This window comes from Micropterus salmoides, unplaced genomic scaffold, assembly GCF_014851395.1.
Source record: "Micropterus salmoides isolate LMB-PRFRI ecotype aquatic unplaced genomic scaffold, ASM1485139v1 Ms_hic_scaffold_18, whole genome shotgun sequence".
Classification (NCBI taxonomy): domain Eukaryota; kingdom Metazoa; phylum Chordata; class Actinopteri; order Centrarchiformes; family Centrarchidae; genus Micropterus; species Micropterus salmoides.
Window position 1 is genome coordinate 14,478,144 of NW_024040928.1, and position 19,898 is coordinate 14,498,041.

A 19,898-nucleotide genomic window follows, 5' to 3' on the forward strand; every position below is an offset into this window, starting at 1 on the left:
CAAAGGAGTCATGAGGTCTCATGCAGATTAATGTGGAGGCACAAACCAAACATGTTTCTCATTGACTTTGTGGATGAACAGCATGTCTTTGCTTCTGCTGGTTACTTGGCAGCGCCGAGGCTGAAATATCTTGTTACTAATAGAAGAGTAATTACAGCGCTATTAGAGATGTACAAATTGTACTTTTTCCACTTTTGTTGAGTAATGTTGGCATCGAGCTGCGTATGTTAATGGACAAAAGTCCAATGGTGCAGTTCCCTGTATCCACAAGTGACTGATGGTAATGTCACGTTTGAAGCAGCTGGACATTTGAACAGTTAAGTTATTGTTAAATCTGAAATACTTTTCTTCACTTCAGTACACATTTCAGTTTGTTGTTTTTGTCAAACTGTACCAGACCAAAGATACTTTCATTTCAATGGCTCATCATCACTGGTGGCCTGATGCCTGAACAACACATTATTGTTCACCTATACTTATTTAAAGACCAAATTCTTGATTGGTGTAACAGCTTCTGTTAAAAAAAATCTTTAGTCCAATTACAACCCATGTAGTTGAATGTATGGAGTCTGAAGGTACATGTAGACTATGACAGTTTGGCCACAGAGGACACTTTACACTAACTTCAACTGCAGCTGGAGACTATTATGCATATTATATTAGGTTTTATTACAAAGGCGTAGAGCATAGAGTGGTAAAAACCTCTGCTGTAGACACCTGTTTAAAGATTTTTTAGGAAATACCTGGTTTTCATTTGTTCAGTTATATTTCAAACTCCACAGTATATGAAACACCTGCAGACTTTCGTTTCTATGGACGAACTTTAAGTGCAATCCATTTTAATGATCCGTAACTACACACAGTACAGCACTGTATACCTGTGTTTGGACTGGTATTTCCAGCATAAGTTTAAGGCAAGGTCGTGTGATGAAAGTGAGATCACGAAAGACTTTTATTTTCAGCATTTCTTACATCTGCTGGGGCCTCTTGCTGCTCATTGACTTGGTGACTGTAAGCTTTGTATTCCTTAGCCTTTATCCAAGTGGTATAAATCTCTTCTTTGTGGAGAAACCGCTGCATAGCTGTTTTTACCAGTTTGATCCCCAGTAACTGTGAGAACATACAGTATGCCCAGACAGGCAGAAAGATAATAAACTTAGCAAAACCACTTAAGTCCCCATTTTGGAGCTTGTGCAGGAGAAAGCGCCCTGCTGACACTGTCTCCATTACCATTTTGAGTGGCAGCAGCTGTATTAGAGGCTGTTAAGCATATGACCTCCCTCATCAATCTCGTTTGCACTTCTGGGATGAGTTTTAGTGGGGAGGGGGGAAGCTGGTGTTACCATTGCCTAGAGGGTAATCTAACGAGAATAACTGCTCAGGTGTCCATATGATTTAAGATTCTCCTTTTCTCACAACCCATATATGTGCATGTGCAAGCACAGAAACACACCAGCCCAGCTGAACACACATAGTGTGCATACAGGATGCCTTAAATGCCACACAGACGTCCTGCTTTATCCGCAGTCCTCATGTTTCTCTGAGAGTTTATATAGTAGTAGGTAAAGCATCAGGGCCTATAACTTGATGTAAACGGAGAAGGTGTTTACAGCTACAGAGACAAAATAAACAACCAAGTGGAAATCTAAACCCCACTGCCAAAACAAAGTACTCCCTTTTATCCTTTTATTGTCAGGATTTTGTACAGTTTGACTGTTTGTGTATGTGACTTTGTCTTCCTGTGTGTCACATGATGTGAGCACTGATATTTTTTATAGGATTTCTTCAGGATTATTTAAAGATTGAAAGCTGTTAAAGGGGTTCACAGTCATCCTACATGTGGTTTGGTTCGGGCAACAAAAACATTTCACATAAGGTTAGGAAAAGATGGTGTTTTCATTTAAATGTTGAAAAAGCAATATAAATATAAATCTGAAGGGTCACCAGATGATTAAAGAGATAATAAAAGACTTTTGTGTAACAATGGCTTTTGTGTAAAATACTGTATACTTTTACTGTTTGCACCTAATGTCCACACTGTCCAGGCCGTAAGGGGTTGCAAGTAGACATGATTAGTTTTAAGAGATCACAAAGCAAACATGGTTAATTGTTTGGTCTATAAATGGTGAAAAAACAGTGGAAAAATTTCCCAGTATTCCCAATATACAGATGGGCAACAAATTTAAAGGAAAAAAACTATTTAAAGTGTCTTAATAAGGACAGTAATGCTGCGTTCCAATTACACATGGGAATTCAGAATTTCCAAGTCAGAAATTTCAAGAGGAACGCCCCCTTAAGTCGGTTTTTTGACTCAGAAAGTTTGGAGAATCTCACCAACCTCGACCTCAAAATCTAAGATGGCTGCTCCCGGGAATCATCAGTAGTGAAAGCTTTAGTAATTTACTGTTTATCTCACTTCTGTCTTATTTGTATCTCGTTAAGATCAGCCATACACACAGTCCTGTTCAACTTTTATCTGCAGACATGTTGCTACGGTGTTTGTATGTGCAAAGTAATATGTTGTTATTAATTGGTAATGCTAACAATGGCCAAAGGCATCAGTCTTGGTTTTCCGACTTAAATCTGTTGCTCTACTGGAACGCCGTCAACTCGGGTGTGATGTCATTCCCAGCACAGACCTCCGACTTCCAAGGTAAATGCAACGCACCATAAGTAAGAAACTACAAAAGATATTCCCTCATCTGTTGTTGATGATGGTGGTGCTCCTCAAAGTCCGCTAGCCAGTCTGTTCTGTGTGTCCACTGAAAAAAAATCTGGTGTTTGTACACAGCTCTCACTCTGTAAATGGGAAACAAGCTAAGTGGATCAAGCCACTTTTCTAGGCATTTGTGTGTTCGGTAAAAGTCATAAAATCAGTGTGAACTTATTCAGTAATATAATGTTTGTAATATTGCAAAATATATATCTAAAGTTTGCTAACATTAGAGAACATCAGCCACCAAAAGCTGCTGGTCATACCAGACCGAGTAAGCTCCTAAGGGGGCATTCAAACTGAAGACAGCCCTGTGTTACAACAGCACAGGGGGCTGCTTTGGTGGGGACGTGTTGTTTAAGGTACAAGTTCAGTTTGAGTGACAGATCAATGCATTTAAAAGCTTATCAGATCTGATCAGATCACAACGGTTTGTGATTTTGCAACTCTATGGCAACTATCTACTAACTATAGCTTTTATCTTTCGTCAAAAAGATTGTGAGGTAAACAGTAGAAAAATACAGCATTCACGTTACAAAGTGAATCCACCAGGAATGCGTGATCACATATTTAATTCGCCCACCTCTGGTGTTCTGCCAATTGGCTGAAATTAAATGAATGAGAGGATAGCCCAAGTCGGTCTGAACGCTTCCTTAGCATATTGAATTGAGCAAGGATGTGTTTCCATTCTTTCAAAAGTTACATTACATTACATACACACGGTTTCTGTCATCTTATTTACCAATCTTTTTATTTATTTTTTACTTCACTAAACCAGCAGTCCTTGTAATTCAAACTTGAGAACTTGGCTCTTGTCTTCCCAGAGTAATAAACTGTACACAATGTTGCATCCTGATTTAAAGGGTGTGCAAATTATAATCTCACACTGTCTCGGTCTCTCTCCCTTTCTCACACAGTCTCTATTTTCCCTCCCTCTCTCCACACCATCCCTCTATTATTGGAATGCTGTCACGGAAACACACACTCTGCTGTAATATAATGCTGTAGTTTGATCCAGACCTCCCATTCATTTGTTTAGCTATAAAGGTCTATGAAGTTGATATGTGTTTACATATTTGTTCACCCCTTCACTCTTTTCCAGTAACTATGGCTGCTGGCTTGACTTGTATATGTATGTGTGTGTATGCTGAATTACACAACTCTTTCCACCCTGGGTCCTGAGAACTGGTCTGATGTGACCTGATGATTTTATTGCTGCAACAGTCCTTTTGAGGACTCTCTCTCTCTCTCTCTCACACACACACACACACAGATACTTATATACACACACATACTAACTTTCCCTCTCTGTCTTTCACTTCCCCCTCTCAATTTTTTTCTCCCTCCACATCTGTTAATCTGCTCAGGGAATAGCAGCAGACAGTTTTCCAAACCTCTGTGCATTTACGTGTCATGCAATTCATCATTGGTAAGTCTTGGAAGAGCACACGTTCTGAGAAAGTCGGACTCCAAACCAGAAATGGACCCTGAACTCGAATCAGATTATGGCTTCCTCATCCAGTAGCCGGGAGCTGGAAATAGGTTTATTGCAGGTTTGGGGTTGAGGTGGTCAGCTTTCCATCATAAAGGGCAAACAATGTTCTTATCTGCATCTTTAAACCATCCTTGATTATCCCTCTGCTACAAATGAAAGTCCAGACTCATCTGAATCAAGAAGATACTCTCATCATATTTGTCATGTTGCTCAGCGTGCCTTGTGTGTTTGACCAGTTTGACCTAAAACACCTTGATAGAACCAAACGCAGAATCATCGAGACAGCAACTCTTGTCTCCCATTTGATGAGCACGTCCCATCCCTGCAGCGTAAGCTTTATTGTATGTCTCTCACTGTTTGTGTGGTGTTCTGCTGAACAATGCGGCAAGCCGCTATGTGAGCCAAAATGACTCCTTGCATGAATAGAAAGACCAAAGCCAAGCTACAGCCTCTGAAAGGCCTCGCCATCGCTAACCCCTCAGCCTGCTTCTATTACACTGACATGGGAAAAGATACTCTGGAAAATTCAGCTATATTGTTTTACACTTACTGCATTTAGTTGTGCAATATTGCATTTACTGACCTGAAGAAGTCAACAGTGAAATGGAGTTGCAGAGCAGTTGGTGTATGTGATACTGAACCCGTGAGAGCCTTGCTGGGTTGTATTACTTAAATGTCTCTAGCAGGGACTAATGGTCTAAGATGTAACTATTTGACATGACCTCTGCTGGCTTTTGCTGAAGGTTAAAAGTCAATCACGCATAGGGCATAGCTGCTCTTTACCAGTAATGTGTGTTTGTTAGTACAGGGCTATCTGCAAAGCCATTAAATCCCCAACCCCTGTTTCTAGACCTCGTCATGCCCTCTGGTCTTTGTGTTCACATCATGGTTCATCTCTGATTGATTGTGACAGGGAACAATAACGGGCACACAGAGAAAGGGAATTCTCTCTGGCTACTTGTCAGTCCATATTAGCTCAACCCAACATCCCTCAAATCTGTGCGGCTGGTTGCCAGTCCAACAGTCTTTATAATGTGTAAATAATGGCTTAATTAATTAAACATTTAGTAATGCTATAAAGATCATTAATAAGAAATGAATAAGAGCAACTTTTGGAGTCTCACTGGCTTTTCGATTCCAAAAGAGGTCAACAAGTTTAGTTTGCCAATTTTAATTGAGTAATTTATGATTGAAGCATAATGGGTTTCTAATAAACCATCAGTTTAGCTTCAAATCATAATGCATTTTGATCCAGATAGCTCTGCATCTCTTTTTCACAAGGTCAAAAGTCCATTAGAGTGGTCTTTATGATGAATTTAAGAGCTAAAAAAAACAAAGTGTCATGCTGGAGGAGCATAAACACCTAAGCTGTTACCAAATGTACAATATGTTTCTCAGGATTCAGTGTGATTGATATATTTTATGAAAAATAAGAGAATAAAGAGATGTCTGCACATTAATATGTACTGAAAAGAAGAGTAATAGCTTTTTGCCTGGGAAAGCTGTTAAGCAACAATCCCTGAGAAAGAGAGGTTGAATTTATTACTCTGGTAGAAAAAAGCCTCTGCATACGCCTGCAGGAAACAGGTGGGACTGGTGAGATTCGGGTAAGAAAAATTATGTTTGTATGGAACCAAAACATTATGAGAAAATAGCATTTTAAATGGCATTTCAACATGGCAGACAAGACCAGTGGGCAAATTCATCATTTTTGGAGTTAAATGTTTTTACAGATCTATCAAATTTGATTATTTAATAAACGCAATGCAAGTGATTCTTAAGATTTAAAAAGGGATCATACAGGTTTTGCATGTTAAATTTTTAATAATAATCACGATCAACAAGTCAATCAAACAATATTACTGCCACAAAACGTTGCCTAAATGTCACCTAAAGGCAATCCAAGAAGGGTTGAAGGGCAACTGCACTTGGATGAAAATCATTTCGCCTCTCCCCAAGAGGCTTCTTCAAGAACACAACTGAACTGAAGAAGCCTCTTGGAAGTCCTCTTCAACCAAGTCCAGTTGCCCTTGATTCAACCCTCCTTGGATAACTATGACCTGGATGACTGAGAATCTTCACAGACATCTAAAGATGACTCTGACTGGGCGAATCACTAACAGTACGGGGATTTAGAATCATTCTCTTGACTGAAAAAAAATTTGGTCGAACTGTACATCCAGCCACCGTCATGACTCCCCCTCTTAATTTTCATGTTCCATTAGGGCTTCACACTGTAAAAGAGCACCAAAATAAACAGAGACAGAGCAGAGGGAATGAAAGACTGCAGTGTTTTGGGAACACCAGGGTCCTGACTACACATGCGATTCCTTGTCAGCTGGCTGGAGTGAAGGGTGACAGGTGAGTTGACAGGAGAGCAGGATAAAAAAGAAGTTGACAGCTGCATTTTAAAGTACATGACATTGCCTGTTATTGCCGGAGAAAAGTGCTTCTGGGGATAGTCGCCTTTTTATAATAACAATAAGACTTTAGTCAAACATATACTGGATCACATGGTCAAACTAAACTTTGTATGTGGACAAAAAAGCTGCACATTCTTCTAAATTACAATAAAATATAACAGTACCCACAGTTTAACATAAAGGTGTTTGCACCATGGACAATGGAAATACAAGTCAATATTTATCCCAGTTAGTGAAACAATCAGTATTTGACCAGTTGCATAACAGACCAAATCTGCTATTAATGTAAAAGAAATCTCATAAAAACCTGTTGCATAACATGTGTTCCTTTCCAGTATATTCTTTGATGTCCCAGAAATAATTTGAACCTGTTAGGGATGAGGACTTCCAGTGAATGGCAGTGTGCTCATGGCTAGTTTCCATCACAGTTCTTCCCTTCCATACAGGTCCCCTCTTCTTCGCCTTCCATCCATTCTAATAGATGCACCACATAAAAAAAAGGCCATTGCTGCTCGCTGGCCAAAAAAAAGAAAAGCTTGGCTCGACTTCTTTGTTCATTCACTTTCCATTGCAAATCCAACAGGCATTCTCTCAGCTCTCCTTTTCCCTGACCACAGCTATGGCTTTGGATACAGCAGCAAGTCTGCCCTTTCTCCTTTTGTGTTTGAAGATAATGTCCACTGTTTGAAGGGAAGGGAACTTAAGTTCAAGGTAAAAATCCAGCCTGAAAGGACTCTTCACCCACTCAAGAGGTCTGTATTTGTGACTATTAACAATATCACCCCAAGGCCAGTAACAGTAAAGCTGCTTTGGCAATGTAGAGACTGTAACTTTGTGGAATATTTGCAGAAAATATACCACAAAGTAAGTCTCTTTCGTTCACTGTCCACAAAGCAGCTTCGGGTCAGTTTTTCTCTTTCTCACAGACTGATTTGTACGGGGCTTTCTGCAATCTAGCTTTAAGAGTTTGTTGTCCACCTTCACAAATATCAACAAGGAAAGATTGTTTAAGATCATATTGCAAGATGAAGTTTGGGTTGGACTTTTTAAGATGAAAATAACTACTTGTCATCCATAAGTGACTGAGTAGGAGGGTGAAAAATAAAATGCAAAATAATGGTAAAAAAAAGATGATCTCAAGTTTTAAAGAAAACCTGCATCCTCCAGAGTGGTGTTCAGATCTAAGCCATGAGGCCACAGGGTCAGTTTAAGTATTTGTCACAGCTAAGAGTCCAAAAGTCAATGAGCATGGGTTTCGTCAGTACCTTGTAAAATCCTGCCATACTACCTCGCCTTTCATGTCTTCTCAGCTACACTTGCAAGACTTGACAATCATGTTGGAGAGCTGCTCTACTTTGGGGGTTCGTCCAGAGTAGTAGAGTATAGTGAGGGGTTCCAGGTCTTGAGGGACACAGCAAGGGGAGGCCGATGCCTCTGGATTCAGAGTGTTGTACAGGCTCAGCAGCTATTGAAAAGCACACAGGAGAGATATAACTCAATTTCAAATAGGATTTATAGTTGTGGACACAGGTGTAGAAACAAAATAAAACAACAAAATAAAAGTTAAGTTACGAACATCAACAATCAACCTCATACTAAACAGTTTACAATGAGGTCTGGGGATCATCCAGACTGACCGGTATATAATGTGTCTATGTCTAATGGTGCGTTCCATTTGACGTGGGAAGTCAGAAATTTCAAAGGGAACGCCCCCTAAAGTCAGATTTCCAACTTGAAAAGTCGCGAGAACCGCACTACCCCGACTTTGTGATCCAAGATGGCTGCTCCAAGTACCAACAGTTTGTGAAAGCTGTAGTTTATACTGTTTATTAGCGCTTCTGTGTAATTGTGTCTCATAGAAATATTTGTACAGAAAGTTCTGTCCAACGGCTGTCTGTGGGCATGTTGCTACAGTGTTTAGTATGAGTATACAGCACAATGTGTGTGTTTTATCAACCGGATTAACAATAGGTAATCTTGTTTTTTGGTAACACATCATGCTGCTGCCAGTGTCTTTTTGGGGTCGGCCGAATTTTGGATCGAGTCCTATTATCATTGGGTCCATTGGGTCTTTCTTTTTTTTGTAAATTAATTTATGCATGTCAGGTTCAGGCTTTTCACCGGTCTGTCGAGTAGTATGTAGCTGCAGTACCGAAGGCTGCAGTTTCAGGACCCCAATCCTAGGACTGGAACTGAATTTCTAGGAACCTTGTTTATTATGGTACTGCAAGCTCGCTGGCTGGCTAGCTAGCTATGTTACTCTTGACAGCCCCCTGAAGCCACTTACCCTACCACAACTATCACCGAGTGTGTGCCTAAACCAAAGTTATTGATTATATGCATGTTGACCAGTTAACCCTACAGCTGCGTTAACCGGTCAACGTGCTAGCAGACAGGGTTAACCTCCTTCGTGTTGCTGTGCATTACCAACTCCACTAGATGGCGCTGTCGCAAAACAACTACGGTCCATGAACTGTGGTCCCAGGATTGCGGGGGTCCTGAAAATGCAGCCTCCGGTACTGCAGCTATATAATATTGGGTCTGTCTCAGATTGAGTCAACAGTGTTGGTCCTGTCAAGACCTCTAGGTGGAGGCAGAGGTGGATATCTCAGAATCTGCACAAATAAAACTTGAACTGACTGCATGGCTGTTTACCACTAGAAGTAAATGAGAATTTCACTGTGGGAAAGTCTCTCACAAACTCTCCTGTTAGGTTTCTCTGTTGGGTCCTTCTTACCGAGCTGTGTGTTGTATCTGAGCTCCTCAGGTAAGGGCAGGGCCCGGAGCAGTAGTTGGCATCGTAACCACTGGGCTCATGGATCCACTTCCAGTCCAAGTCACGCCGGAAATCAATGTGGAGCCGCCGAACACAGCAGCTTTCCTCCGTGTTTCTGTGAGGAGGATGCAGAACAATAGTGTAATCAGTACCCAAATACATTTTTGTAATGGTGCTCCTAATATTTAATAGCTTGCTAATAGCACAAATTGATGACGAATTTGATTAACTGACTCAAAGAATAAAAGTACTAGCAACTATTGCTAAACATGATAAAGAAGATAAGGTATCCCTTACGAGAAACAGTAGTTTGTGTCCAGCCCTCTCTTGCGTCGGCGTGTGGACTGAGTGTCCAGGCGGTGGGGTGGGATCATCATGAGGATAAGGTGAGGCATGAACTGATCCTTTTTCTTCTTCAGGTGATCCAGATCCAAGCGACTGTGCTCCTCATCTCCATCCACGCCTTAATTATAGACATGATTGAGGTGCACTTAAACCAACTACTTAGTGGCTTTTTTCCTTCTGAGCATGCAATTTGCGAAATTAGTAACTATGAAACTGTCATCCCTGTAATTATTTTACACAATGGACAAATTAAAACTCTATGAAAAAAGATACTAAGAAAAAACTGCCTTTGTGTCTCACATGTTGTTTTTTTGAAAGCAATAATGTTTATTCTTAGCGCTCTGAGTCAAAGGTTGAATAAGACAGCGGTTCATCTTCAATATAAAGAAAATTAATCTTGTAAATTGAAGGACTATGGACTATCTGAACTGATATGAGGTAAGGAAAGAAGACACCAATATTTACAGACATTAGAACAAAAGAGCAACTAACATTTGACAAAATATTGCTGAAGCCCACCTTTAAACTTCACCTCCAGCACCTCGTTCTCATTGTCAATGATGTCGCCATTTGGGTTAAAAGTGTGGCAGGGACAGTGCACACTGATTTCCAACCCCATATTAGTTCCTGATGGCAAACAATTATGGACAAGTGGATTGTCAAAAAAACATTTTTTCTAGAAAACAAGCCCAAATCAACAGTCTCCCTCTTTAAAACTCAATTGTAAGAGAAATGCAAGTCACGTTTCTGAGTTCAAACATGGGATGATCATTAGGTTTAATGAAAACTTTGAGACAGAACAAATACAATGACCTCAGTCTCACCTCTGTTCATCAGCCATTCCCGCACTGTTTCAGTCACATCAAATGAGACCCACTCTGGAGTACCTTTGGTCAGCACGTTCTTGGCTCCAATGTAGCGTTGTTTCCTGATGTGTTCGTTTGGCCTCACAATCTGCAAAACAATAATAAACTGTCATTCTGAAAAGTTCTTTCTCAGTACTGAACCGCTTCAACAAAATAACATGTACAAATGCATTATAGAAAATAAGTAAATAAAATATATGTGACATTAGATTCATTAAGGTGACTAAACAAGACTTAAGATTCTACAGCCATGCGGCTCTGTGAGGCCGTAGCTAAATGCTAATGTCATTATGCTAAAATGCTGATATTTAGTATTTATAATGTTTACCATGTTCACCATCTTAGTTTAGTGTGTTAGCATGCTAACATTTTCTAATTAGCACTAAACACAAACTACAGTCAATAGTTTAGCAGATATTTGGTCACAAATTAAAGTATTGGGAGACTTAAAACTTAGATCTGATGGTGGTACTAAATGAAACGTGAACGTTGAATGAAAATTTTCAATCAGATAGTATCAGATAGTATTTTAGTCTGGATCAAAGGGTTGGACCAACCAACATTAATACAGACATTGTTCCCTTGAAAACCCTAAAAATGTGATCCAACATAAATAAGAGGGCATTTTACCATATAACTTCAATTAAAAGCCCAGGCTTTTATTTGCTTCAATGAGTGATCTCACCGTGCAAATGTGACAGGCCTTTAACCTTTCGTTCAAAACTCAGCAAAGATGGAAAATAGGTTACTATGAAATTGTTTATTTCAACCAGTATGAATATTATTGGTATAAAAATTTGGCTTTTCTTGTCTCACTTGTTTACCATACCAATAAGTCCAGCGTTTCCGTAAACTGAACGATTAAATTGTGGAGAATCTAACTGCTCTTAAGATGTGGAGCATGTCTATATTGACAAAAGTTTAAACATAATTGTATGTGCATTGTATGTGTTTAAGCAGTTTAGAACTAGCTCAAGAGGGCAACCCCGTGGGCTTCAAGTGGTTTATACATCCAGAGAACTTCTATAAAAAACAGACCAGGTGTCTAATTGAGACGTGCGTTTATTTGTCAAAACGTGTAGCCACACCAGGCCAGTAAAAAGGGACGGGCGTCTAATTGGGACTAGGATTTTAATTGAAGTTTTATAGTATGTTGTTCCTTCTAGGTTCATGTAGTGCATTAAATAATAGAGTTTAGTAGTTGTGCATTTTTTGTTTAAAAAGGACCTGCACAACAGTGATCCAGCTCCACAGGTGATTCAATTATTTTGTCTATTAATTAGATCGCTTCTCGGGATTGTTCAGACAGCACTTTGACATGTCCCTCAATCACTTGTTAGCTTTGTTGTACCTAATAAGGCGGGATAGTTTACACCTTCATCATTATGATGGGTTAAGCGAATCTGGTGACAGCCCAAACCCTACCCACCTTCAACCTGAGCAAAGGACTAATTAGCCAAAATAATGCAAAACACCTTTAATCTGCACTTTTTTTTGTTTCTGGCTTTGGGGTGAAAATATTCCACAACAAGCTGACAGACAAATAGCCTGACATACATACATAGGCTATTAGGAAACCACTGCCAATGTACACATCCAGCAGACATGGAGCAACATTAGCATTCAAGTCACAATTGTGCCAACCTGAAGTCCAGTATCTCTCCTGTGGGAAATATCTGTTTAGCTTGCTAGCTATTCTACTTTCTTCACCAGCTAGCTAGTTGCTAGCTTTGTCTGTAGGCTCTATGGCATTTCTTGGACAGGTAGGGCATTGTTAGTTTATCAAAGCTTGTTGAAAACAGCTTCTTGCTGAAAACAAGGTTGTTGAGAGCAGTAATTTAACCATTTTTGTGCCGTAAGACCAAAATAATAAGCTAAAGGCTAAAATCGTTAGACTGCAGAGTGGCACGTTATTTCTCTGTGGGTTTGTTATGCTTTTTCACATTACTTCTAGTCTTTTTATTTTTTCATAATATAAAAATAGAGACATTGGGATGTGCCTGTCGTAGTTCAGTGGGAGCAACAGTTACTAAAGTGTAACCGACCTGTGTCTCGTGTCATCCTTTTGTCTCTGGAGTAAAACAGCGTACATTTAAGCTTCCTTGTATTTGGATGAAAATTGGGTCAAATATGACATAATTTATTTCTCTGGTAATATTGACCCTACTTGACTCTGCCCTGTATTGCCTTATTGTGTTTGAAACAGCAGTGAAAATGTTTTGCTTTGGTAGATTGAGAGCAGTTGCCTACAGTATCATTCTGTGTTTAATTATATTGTCCTTCTGGGGTTGTCACTGATGTCACTTCTGACCAAGAGTGTTCATATATGGTGTTATTTTTTATTTTTATTTTAATAATAATAATATTTGAATTGCATCCTTAATACCAAGGACATTATGACAGAATAACAGGGATCTGACGAAGACAACTCAGACAGTGTGTTTCATCAGACCAGAGCCCCTTTTTAACAGCTTAATAAACTTTATATAACTCATATATTGTTTTGAGGACTAAATGTTTAAGACCTCTACATAACCAAAATGATCCCTGTTACATAACCAGATCCCTGTCTCTGTTGAGCTTTTTGTCTTTTGTTACACATGCCTGCAACCACAATCTGATTATTTTGTCAATTAGGGCCTGAAATCATGTGGTGGAGAACAACTAACCATCTTATGAAAGAAACGTTCTTGACAGACTAGAATTTAACCATCTAGTAACAAAGATTATGTTAAAGAAAAGAGTATTTGAAGCTCCTTGTTGCCTTGACTGTGAGCTTTGCCTTTGATCTTGGTAGAAGGACAAGGAAACGGTACCTTTACGCACCTGGTAGAGCTCAATCCGCTGTTCATTCCTCTTGGAGCTTGAGTTTGGCACCCTCAGAGCTCGAAACTCTGCTCTGAAGAGGTTGGTCGAGTTCCTTTCCATGGCAGAGACATTGAAGCGGAAAACTTTAGAGGTGATGCCTTTTGGGCAGTAGAGCAGATCGTCTGGGGAGACAGAGAGTAAATTTAAGCTTTACTGAGTCAGTAACAGTCTTAGAAATTCTTATCAGCATCCAAAGCAATACAACCAGTGTATGTCTGAAGATAGACCTCAACTGCTACATCACCTCTGGATAACATCATCACAGGTACCTGCTTTGTAAACTCCATCATGTGAGACATCACTTTTGAAACTTAAAGTAGGTATTCCCTTTTCACAGAAGACACTTGTCTTGACTTGACTTGTCATTGTAGGAAAAACAAACTCTGTTGTATTCAAGTGTCCCAGTCAGCCATGACAGTGAGCTAGCATGATCAATAGCAGAAACCTGAAACTGAAGCATCTAAATGGAATTCAGCCATCATTCATTTTATTATTTAAACCCCTTGCTTTTCTACTGTGATGTGTCAAAGTGTCTTCTATGAAAAAGGCCTATGAATAGTTTTTTTAATTATTATTTTGTCTATTAAATGTCAAATTGTGAAACATGTCTCTACAAATTCAATAAAGCCCAAGATTTTATCAAATTGCTTATTTTGTCAGACCAACAAATACTCATTGTATTTTTAAGACAAAGTAAAGCAACAAATCCTTATAATTAAGAAACTGAAACTTGTACATTTTAGGCATTTTTGCTTGATAAATGATTCAAAATAGTTGTTTCATTATTATTTTTTTAAAATTGATTAACTTACTACTTGTTTCAGCTCTAGTTAAAAACACTCACAGTTTTAGCTTGTCTCCATCAACAACACAATTTTGAAAAATACTTCTCTGGCTCAGTGAGGGAGGAGGTGTGTTTTTGGATCAAACTTCTATCCACTTGATGCCACTGAGTAATTTCAGTCATGCTCCAAAGAGGTACAGTACTTTGTTAAATGAGTTGGCTGCAAATGCATTTATTTTGAACTTTAGATGGCTATGCAGTGGTTACTTATTTCATTTTTTGACATATTGCTTATCGAGTTGAAAGAAAACTATAATTTAATACGAATATAATGGCATGGATGTACAGTAAATGTTAATTTTTTTTTAATACACTAGAAGACTTATAAACCCATTCACATCTAAAATAAGATCTTGGATTTATTGACTCTTTAATAGTGGGCACTAAGTTTATCAGCTCACAGTGAATGATTAGTGTGGATGCCTTCCTTATCAAAATTCCTCAGTGTTTCTTTAACACATTTTGTCTATATTTGGTGGAAATGAAAATGTTGTAATTGAAATAGCAATATTATTGAGCTTAGTATGACTTCACCTCCCTGGTATCTGCGTATCAAAAACCCTGCTATCCTCAGTCCCACTGACAACTTTTTGGACCTAAACCCCTTTCTAACCATGATGACTTCTCCACAAACCCAACCTCATTGACATATGCCAGATTCTGTATGCGTACCATGCTATAAAAGGAAATCTTTCCGACGTTTGCAGTCCAGCTTCTCAATGGAGTCATTTGCCAGTCTTCGAGCAGCTTTCTGCTTCATTTGCACCTGTCACAGATCTGTTTTGGTTCACTGAGCAGCCTCAGATCCGCCAAAGGTCAACAGTTTACCTTCAAAAAGCGTCAAAAAGCGAGTGTATGTTTGCCCACATTAAATGAGGGAGAGAGAGTGATTTCACTGGCACAGAGTCAAAAATGTATTCCCCTCCTGTTATACCACAAGGGGCAACACCCTAAGGTGGCTGTGTCTTCATTACACTGGCTTCACTCAGTCTGTTTCTACCTGATCTTAAAGTAATTACATATTCGCTTTCTTGCTGAATGTTGAGTTGATGAGAACAGTATCACTCTTATATCTGTACTGTAAATATGAAGCTGCAGCCAGTTAGCTAAGCGCAAAGACTGGAGGCAGGGGGAAATAGCCGGCTCTGTCCAAAGGTAACAAAATCAGCATAGCAGCACCTGGTAGGGACAAATACCTTCTTGAGTCCTTCATAGGAATCATCATCTCGAATGTCAAGTAGAGAGAAAAACATCAACAAATTAGAGTTCCTGAGAGCATTTTTAGGGCCTAATGTGAAATGCACTGATGATGCAAACAGCATCAGTCAACAAGTGCCTCAAAATGATATATGTTTACATTCAAGTAAACAAAGCCCTCTAACAACTGTAGTAATTATGACAGGAGCATAGGAGGAAGTAATGTAACAATTTTGTAGAGAGGCAAAGTTCATGTTGTGAGGAGGTAGATGGACATCCACAAAACATTTGACCCATTTTAACATACAGTCCATAACAAAAAGGCCTCCCTAATCTTAATGAAGTAGCCATTTCAACCCAAACCTTCATCTTTCTCTAAATTTAACCCAACCTTAACCATAGTGTTGTCAGATCATGATAGGGATTTATTTTTCAACAGGGATTTGTAATGATTTTGGAGACAAATTATGAGGTCCTGCCAATAGGTGCATGAGATCATTAGAAAGTGAAATAATTTCTGTATCCTATGCATAGTTTATTGAGTTAACCTGCTGGTAGGTTATGTCTCTCTATTGTCACATAACTGAAGATAATGGTAGCTGTACCCACCAGAGTAGAATGAGAGTTCAGGACAAAGAATCAATAAAATTGTTCATCTTACCTGCTTTTATCTAAAAAGTAGAAATGTTGACTTGCGAGAAACATACACTTATATGTCGGTTCAGCACTTTTCAGCTAATTACATCAAAATCAGGCATAAAGACCATAAGATTACAATGATCTGGCCTTCACCCAGCTGTTCGAAAAAAGTACACGTAGGCTAATCTGCCTCACATCTTTGAGCCCATCTGCGACTCTGAAACCACCACAGCAACTGGAGGCACCTACTGCCTGGCGTTTGTGTGTCAAAACCATTTTGTGAGATTCAAAACAGAACATTGCTGCAGGAAAACAGGTCTTTTGAGAAACACCTGTTGATTTCAAAGGGACTGTGATGCAATGGTCTTGGCTTTGCTTTAGACCATGAGGCCCTCTCTGGCTCTTCCACACGCACAGCATTTATCCTATTCTACTTTCTCAGTAATCCAAACTCAGTCGAACCACATGCTGTATGAATCTCCCTCAAGTGCTGACACATGTCCCTCTCAGCACAGGTTTTCCACCTCCATTTCATAGCTTTTAATTCTATAGAGGAAATTGTTGTGCCAAATAGAGGTTTAGCACAAATCACCTGGAGTAAAAAAAAAAAGTGAACTGAACAGGCCTTTACTGATCTTAGCTTGTTATTAATGAAGCAGTTAAATGTTACCTAATGTTACCTTGAGGCAAAAAAAAATGACGGCACAGTGGAATGATTCAGGTTTAGGGGGGGGCAGCTCAGTTTCACACTCAATTTAGTTAAGTTAAACCTGAGCCATTCAGTTAGGTGATCTCATGCTCAAGGGCCACCCGCGTGGGTAATCCACTGGCCAAGACAGACGGTGGGGTCACTATAAGCTCCATCTCAAAGGAGAGGTGGGTGGTACTGATGTGATGGGACCCCACTCCTCCTGTACAGACAGATTCCAGGGGGTAGTGGGATTCCTCTATCCAGACTAACGGGGAGGTCCTTCCATCATCTAACTTTTCCTGTCCGCCTCTGTTAACTTTTCCTACTCCTTCTCCTAAAGGCATCCCCATCCGCCTGGGCAGATGTCCCTCTCATTTGGGTCTGACTGGAAAGGAAGTGGGAACATCTGGGGAGAAGGATAGGATCCATGGAGGAAAAAAAACAAGAGGAGGAAGAGTGGAGTCTAGGAGTAGGAGGAGAGTGACTTTCCTGGAACACTGGTGCACAGTTAAAACAGGTTGGTGTGCACTACAGGAACAAAGCACATCCTCAAAGTGCACAGCAAAGTTCACCGTTCACTTTTACAAAACCTAAAATAGCTCGGCACTTCGTTGTTCTTTTAAAAGAGAGTGCCTAAGTGTTGTTCACAAATATTTATGTTATAATAATAAATTATTTAGCCTATGTATTGATTTTAAATCCCCCTCCCTTCAAAATCAAAATGTCGCTTACTGTTACTCCACTTGGATGTTTGCGCAGAGTTTGACACTAGAAAACAGTTTTCACATTCATCTGCTGAACTAGTCTGGACGTCAGTCCTTGTCCAGTCTTTGTCCAGTATGCAACTTAAACAAGTGTGACGTGGAAACTGGAAGCCTCCCGCACACATGCACTGAGAATGGACAGTGCTTAGATATGTCTTAAAATATGTCTAGAGGGGATCTTTAATGTGCAGCAGCCCACAAACTCGGTGATAACAAGAGTTGGCTGAACTACAAGCTATACGTACCACTGATATGGAACCTTGCTGTAGTTGTGAGATTGCTGCGCCTGGCTGGTACAGGCTCCTCTTTTAGTGCGTAATTGCGCACTACAGACCCGCTGACTGCTGACATTATAGCGAGAAAATGATGGAAACTTAGCTGCCCTTAAGAACTGTAATACTTACTGCTTTCTGGCGGTCCGTAGACCATGTTGAACTTGTATATCTCTTTGGCATAGTACTCTGTCTCTGTGTTGTCCTGACCGCAACTTTGCTGCCGATCCCTCCTGAGCTCCTCCAGTAGCTCCTTGGTGCTGTTATACAACGCTTGGATTTGATACGGGATTTTACTCGGACCGAGGGACTGTGGGGGGCTTGTCAACCGGAGTTTGCTCAAGATCTGGCCTCGTATCGCCTCGACCCTCTTCCTTTTCACATGATCAATGTCCACGGTGGCACAAGTTGACAGAGATGAGCTCAACGTTGCGCAGTTGAGGAGGAGGACAAACAGCAAAGCCTTACCCAAATGCATCTTTCTCTCTGCATTTGGTTCGCTCGGTAGTTAAAATGTGCAGATTTACCAGGCGAGGACTGCCAAGGTCAGTGTCAGTTAGCTTCAAATCAAACTGATAAGATAAACTTCCTTGTGAACTAATGAAAAACTCTCTCACTTAATTCGTTTTCTTGTGGCAGTCCTTTTCGTTATCAGCAGAAATCCACGTTTGTGTTCGCCCATTAGACATTACTCAATTCAAAGTCCCGAACAACAGAAACTCTCCCGCATATGACATTCATCCGGCACAAATATATCTGAAGAAACAAACAGACTTTTCTTTTGCATTCTTGTGCTCAATCCAGCAGATTTAAGGGGTCCCACAGCTTGTCATAATTCTCCTGTTCCCTGTCTCATTAAAATCTACTGCCTCTTTATTGTCTCTGAGGAGGCAGACCGCAGGCTGTCAGGTTAACGAGGTAGGCCTATATGCGACTTAGGGCGCTCAGCATGGCCTCACATGTTTTTTATACCACCAGTTTCTGACGTTTGATGGAGGAGGGACCGCAGGCAGCCGGGAGAGCCCACATCATAACAGGGCTCACTGCGACGCAGCAGATATCAATTGGGACATAATAACCATGTAAAATACACTAGGCCAATCATATGATCATTTATATTCTTTATATTATATTACTATATATAAAGTTTCAGCTTCTTTTTTTTTTTTTAGTTTTTTTTTCTTAAGGCGTCTAAAGTGAAATTAAGATGTGGTCTTTTTATCCTCCTTTGGTGTTTTTTTTTTTTTTTTACTTGTTAATAGTACCGTCAGTTATGATCTTACAGAGATCTCAACTGATGTTACAGTTGATGGCCTGGGTCGTGCACCCTCTCGTGGCGTGTCTTGGTAGCCCACTCGCTGCCTACTGACAGCATCGGAGTTAAGGACATTTTCCTTTTCCTCCTATTGAATTCCTCTGAACGTTATAATCTTGCACATTTTCTTTCAAAAGAGATACGGTTGTTACAGTGAATTCTCTTCTAAACATAAAAGCGCCACATTTGCTTGTAATTGCCCTCTCATTGGCTGATTCAAGGACAGCTGCTTGAAGGCAAATGTAAGTATGAACTCAAATTTGACCATTGTTGCTCTGTTTTGCTTTAATCTCAACATTGTGTCTTAAACTTGCCTTGAATGAAAGTTCATTTAAAATGAGTATTTGTCTAAAAATATGCTGTGGTAGCAATAACGACAACTGGGTTTATAGATTTACAAAGATAATTTCTGATAACTCACAATTGAGTCCTTTTGTCTGCTCTTTTGTTGGAGCATTCTCACAAAGACCCACATAATACATATCCTGCTGTCAGAAGCTACTCTCAAATTACAGAAATCTTTCCAGACTCTTCTCGTTCTGGCGACATGATTGCATTACTGTTCAAAAGAACCAAAGTTTCTTCAGTCTGTGCAGATTTTCCCATGCCCTCCGCAAACCACCATCCACACAAAGCCATTTTTCTGCACTGATGTCTGAAGGTTGATTTGCAGGCCCTTAAGTTATTTTA

The 19,898-nt window shown here is 39.9% G+C and overlaps 1 protein-coding gene across 1 annotated transcript; it reads right to left on the reverse strand.

Moving 5' to 3' along the window:
- Positions 1–6,012: 6,012 nt before the first annotated feature.
- On the reverse strand, positions 6,013–18,817 carry LOC119909133 (transforming growth factor beta-3 proprotein-like). The gene is made up of 7 exons (XM_038727212.1): positions 18,026–18,817; positions 13,445–13,608; positions 10,577–10,706; positions 10,272–10,379; positions 9,705–9,870; positions 9,369–9,522; positions 6,013–8,096 (listed from the first exon to the last, which is right to left on the reverse strand). Exons 1-7 carry the CDS (start codon positions 18,369–18,371, stop codon positions 7,938–7,940), a joined length of 1,227 nt encoding a protein of 408 aa, XP_038583140.1. The 5' UTR covers positions 18,372–18,817; the 3' UTR covers positions 6,013–7,937.
- Between the last annotated feature and the right edge of the window lie 1,081 nt (positions 18,818–19,898).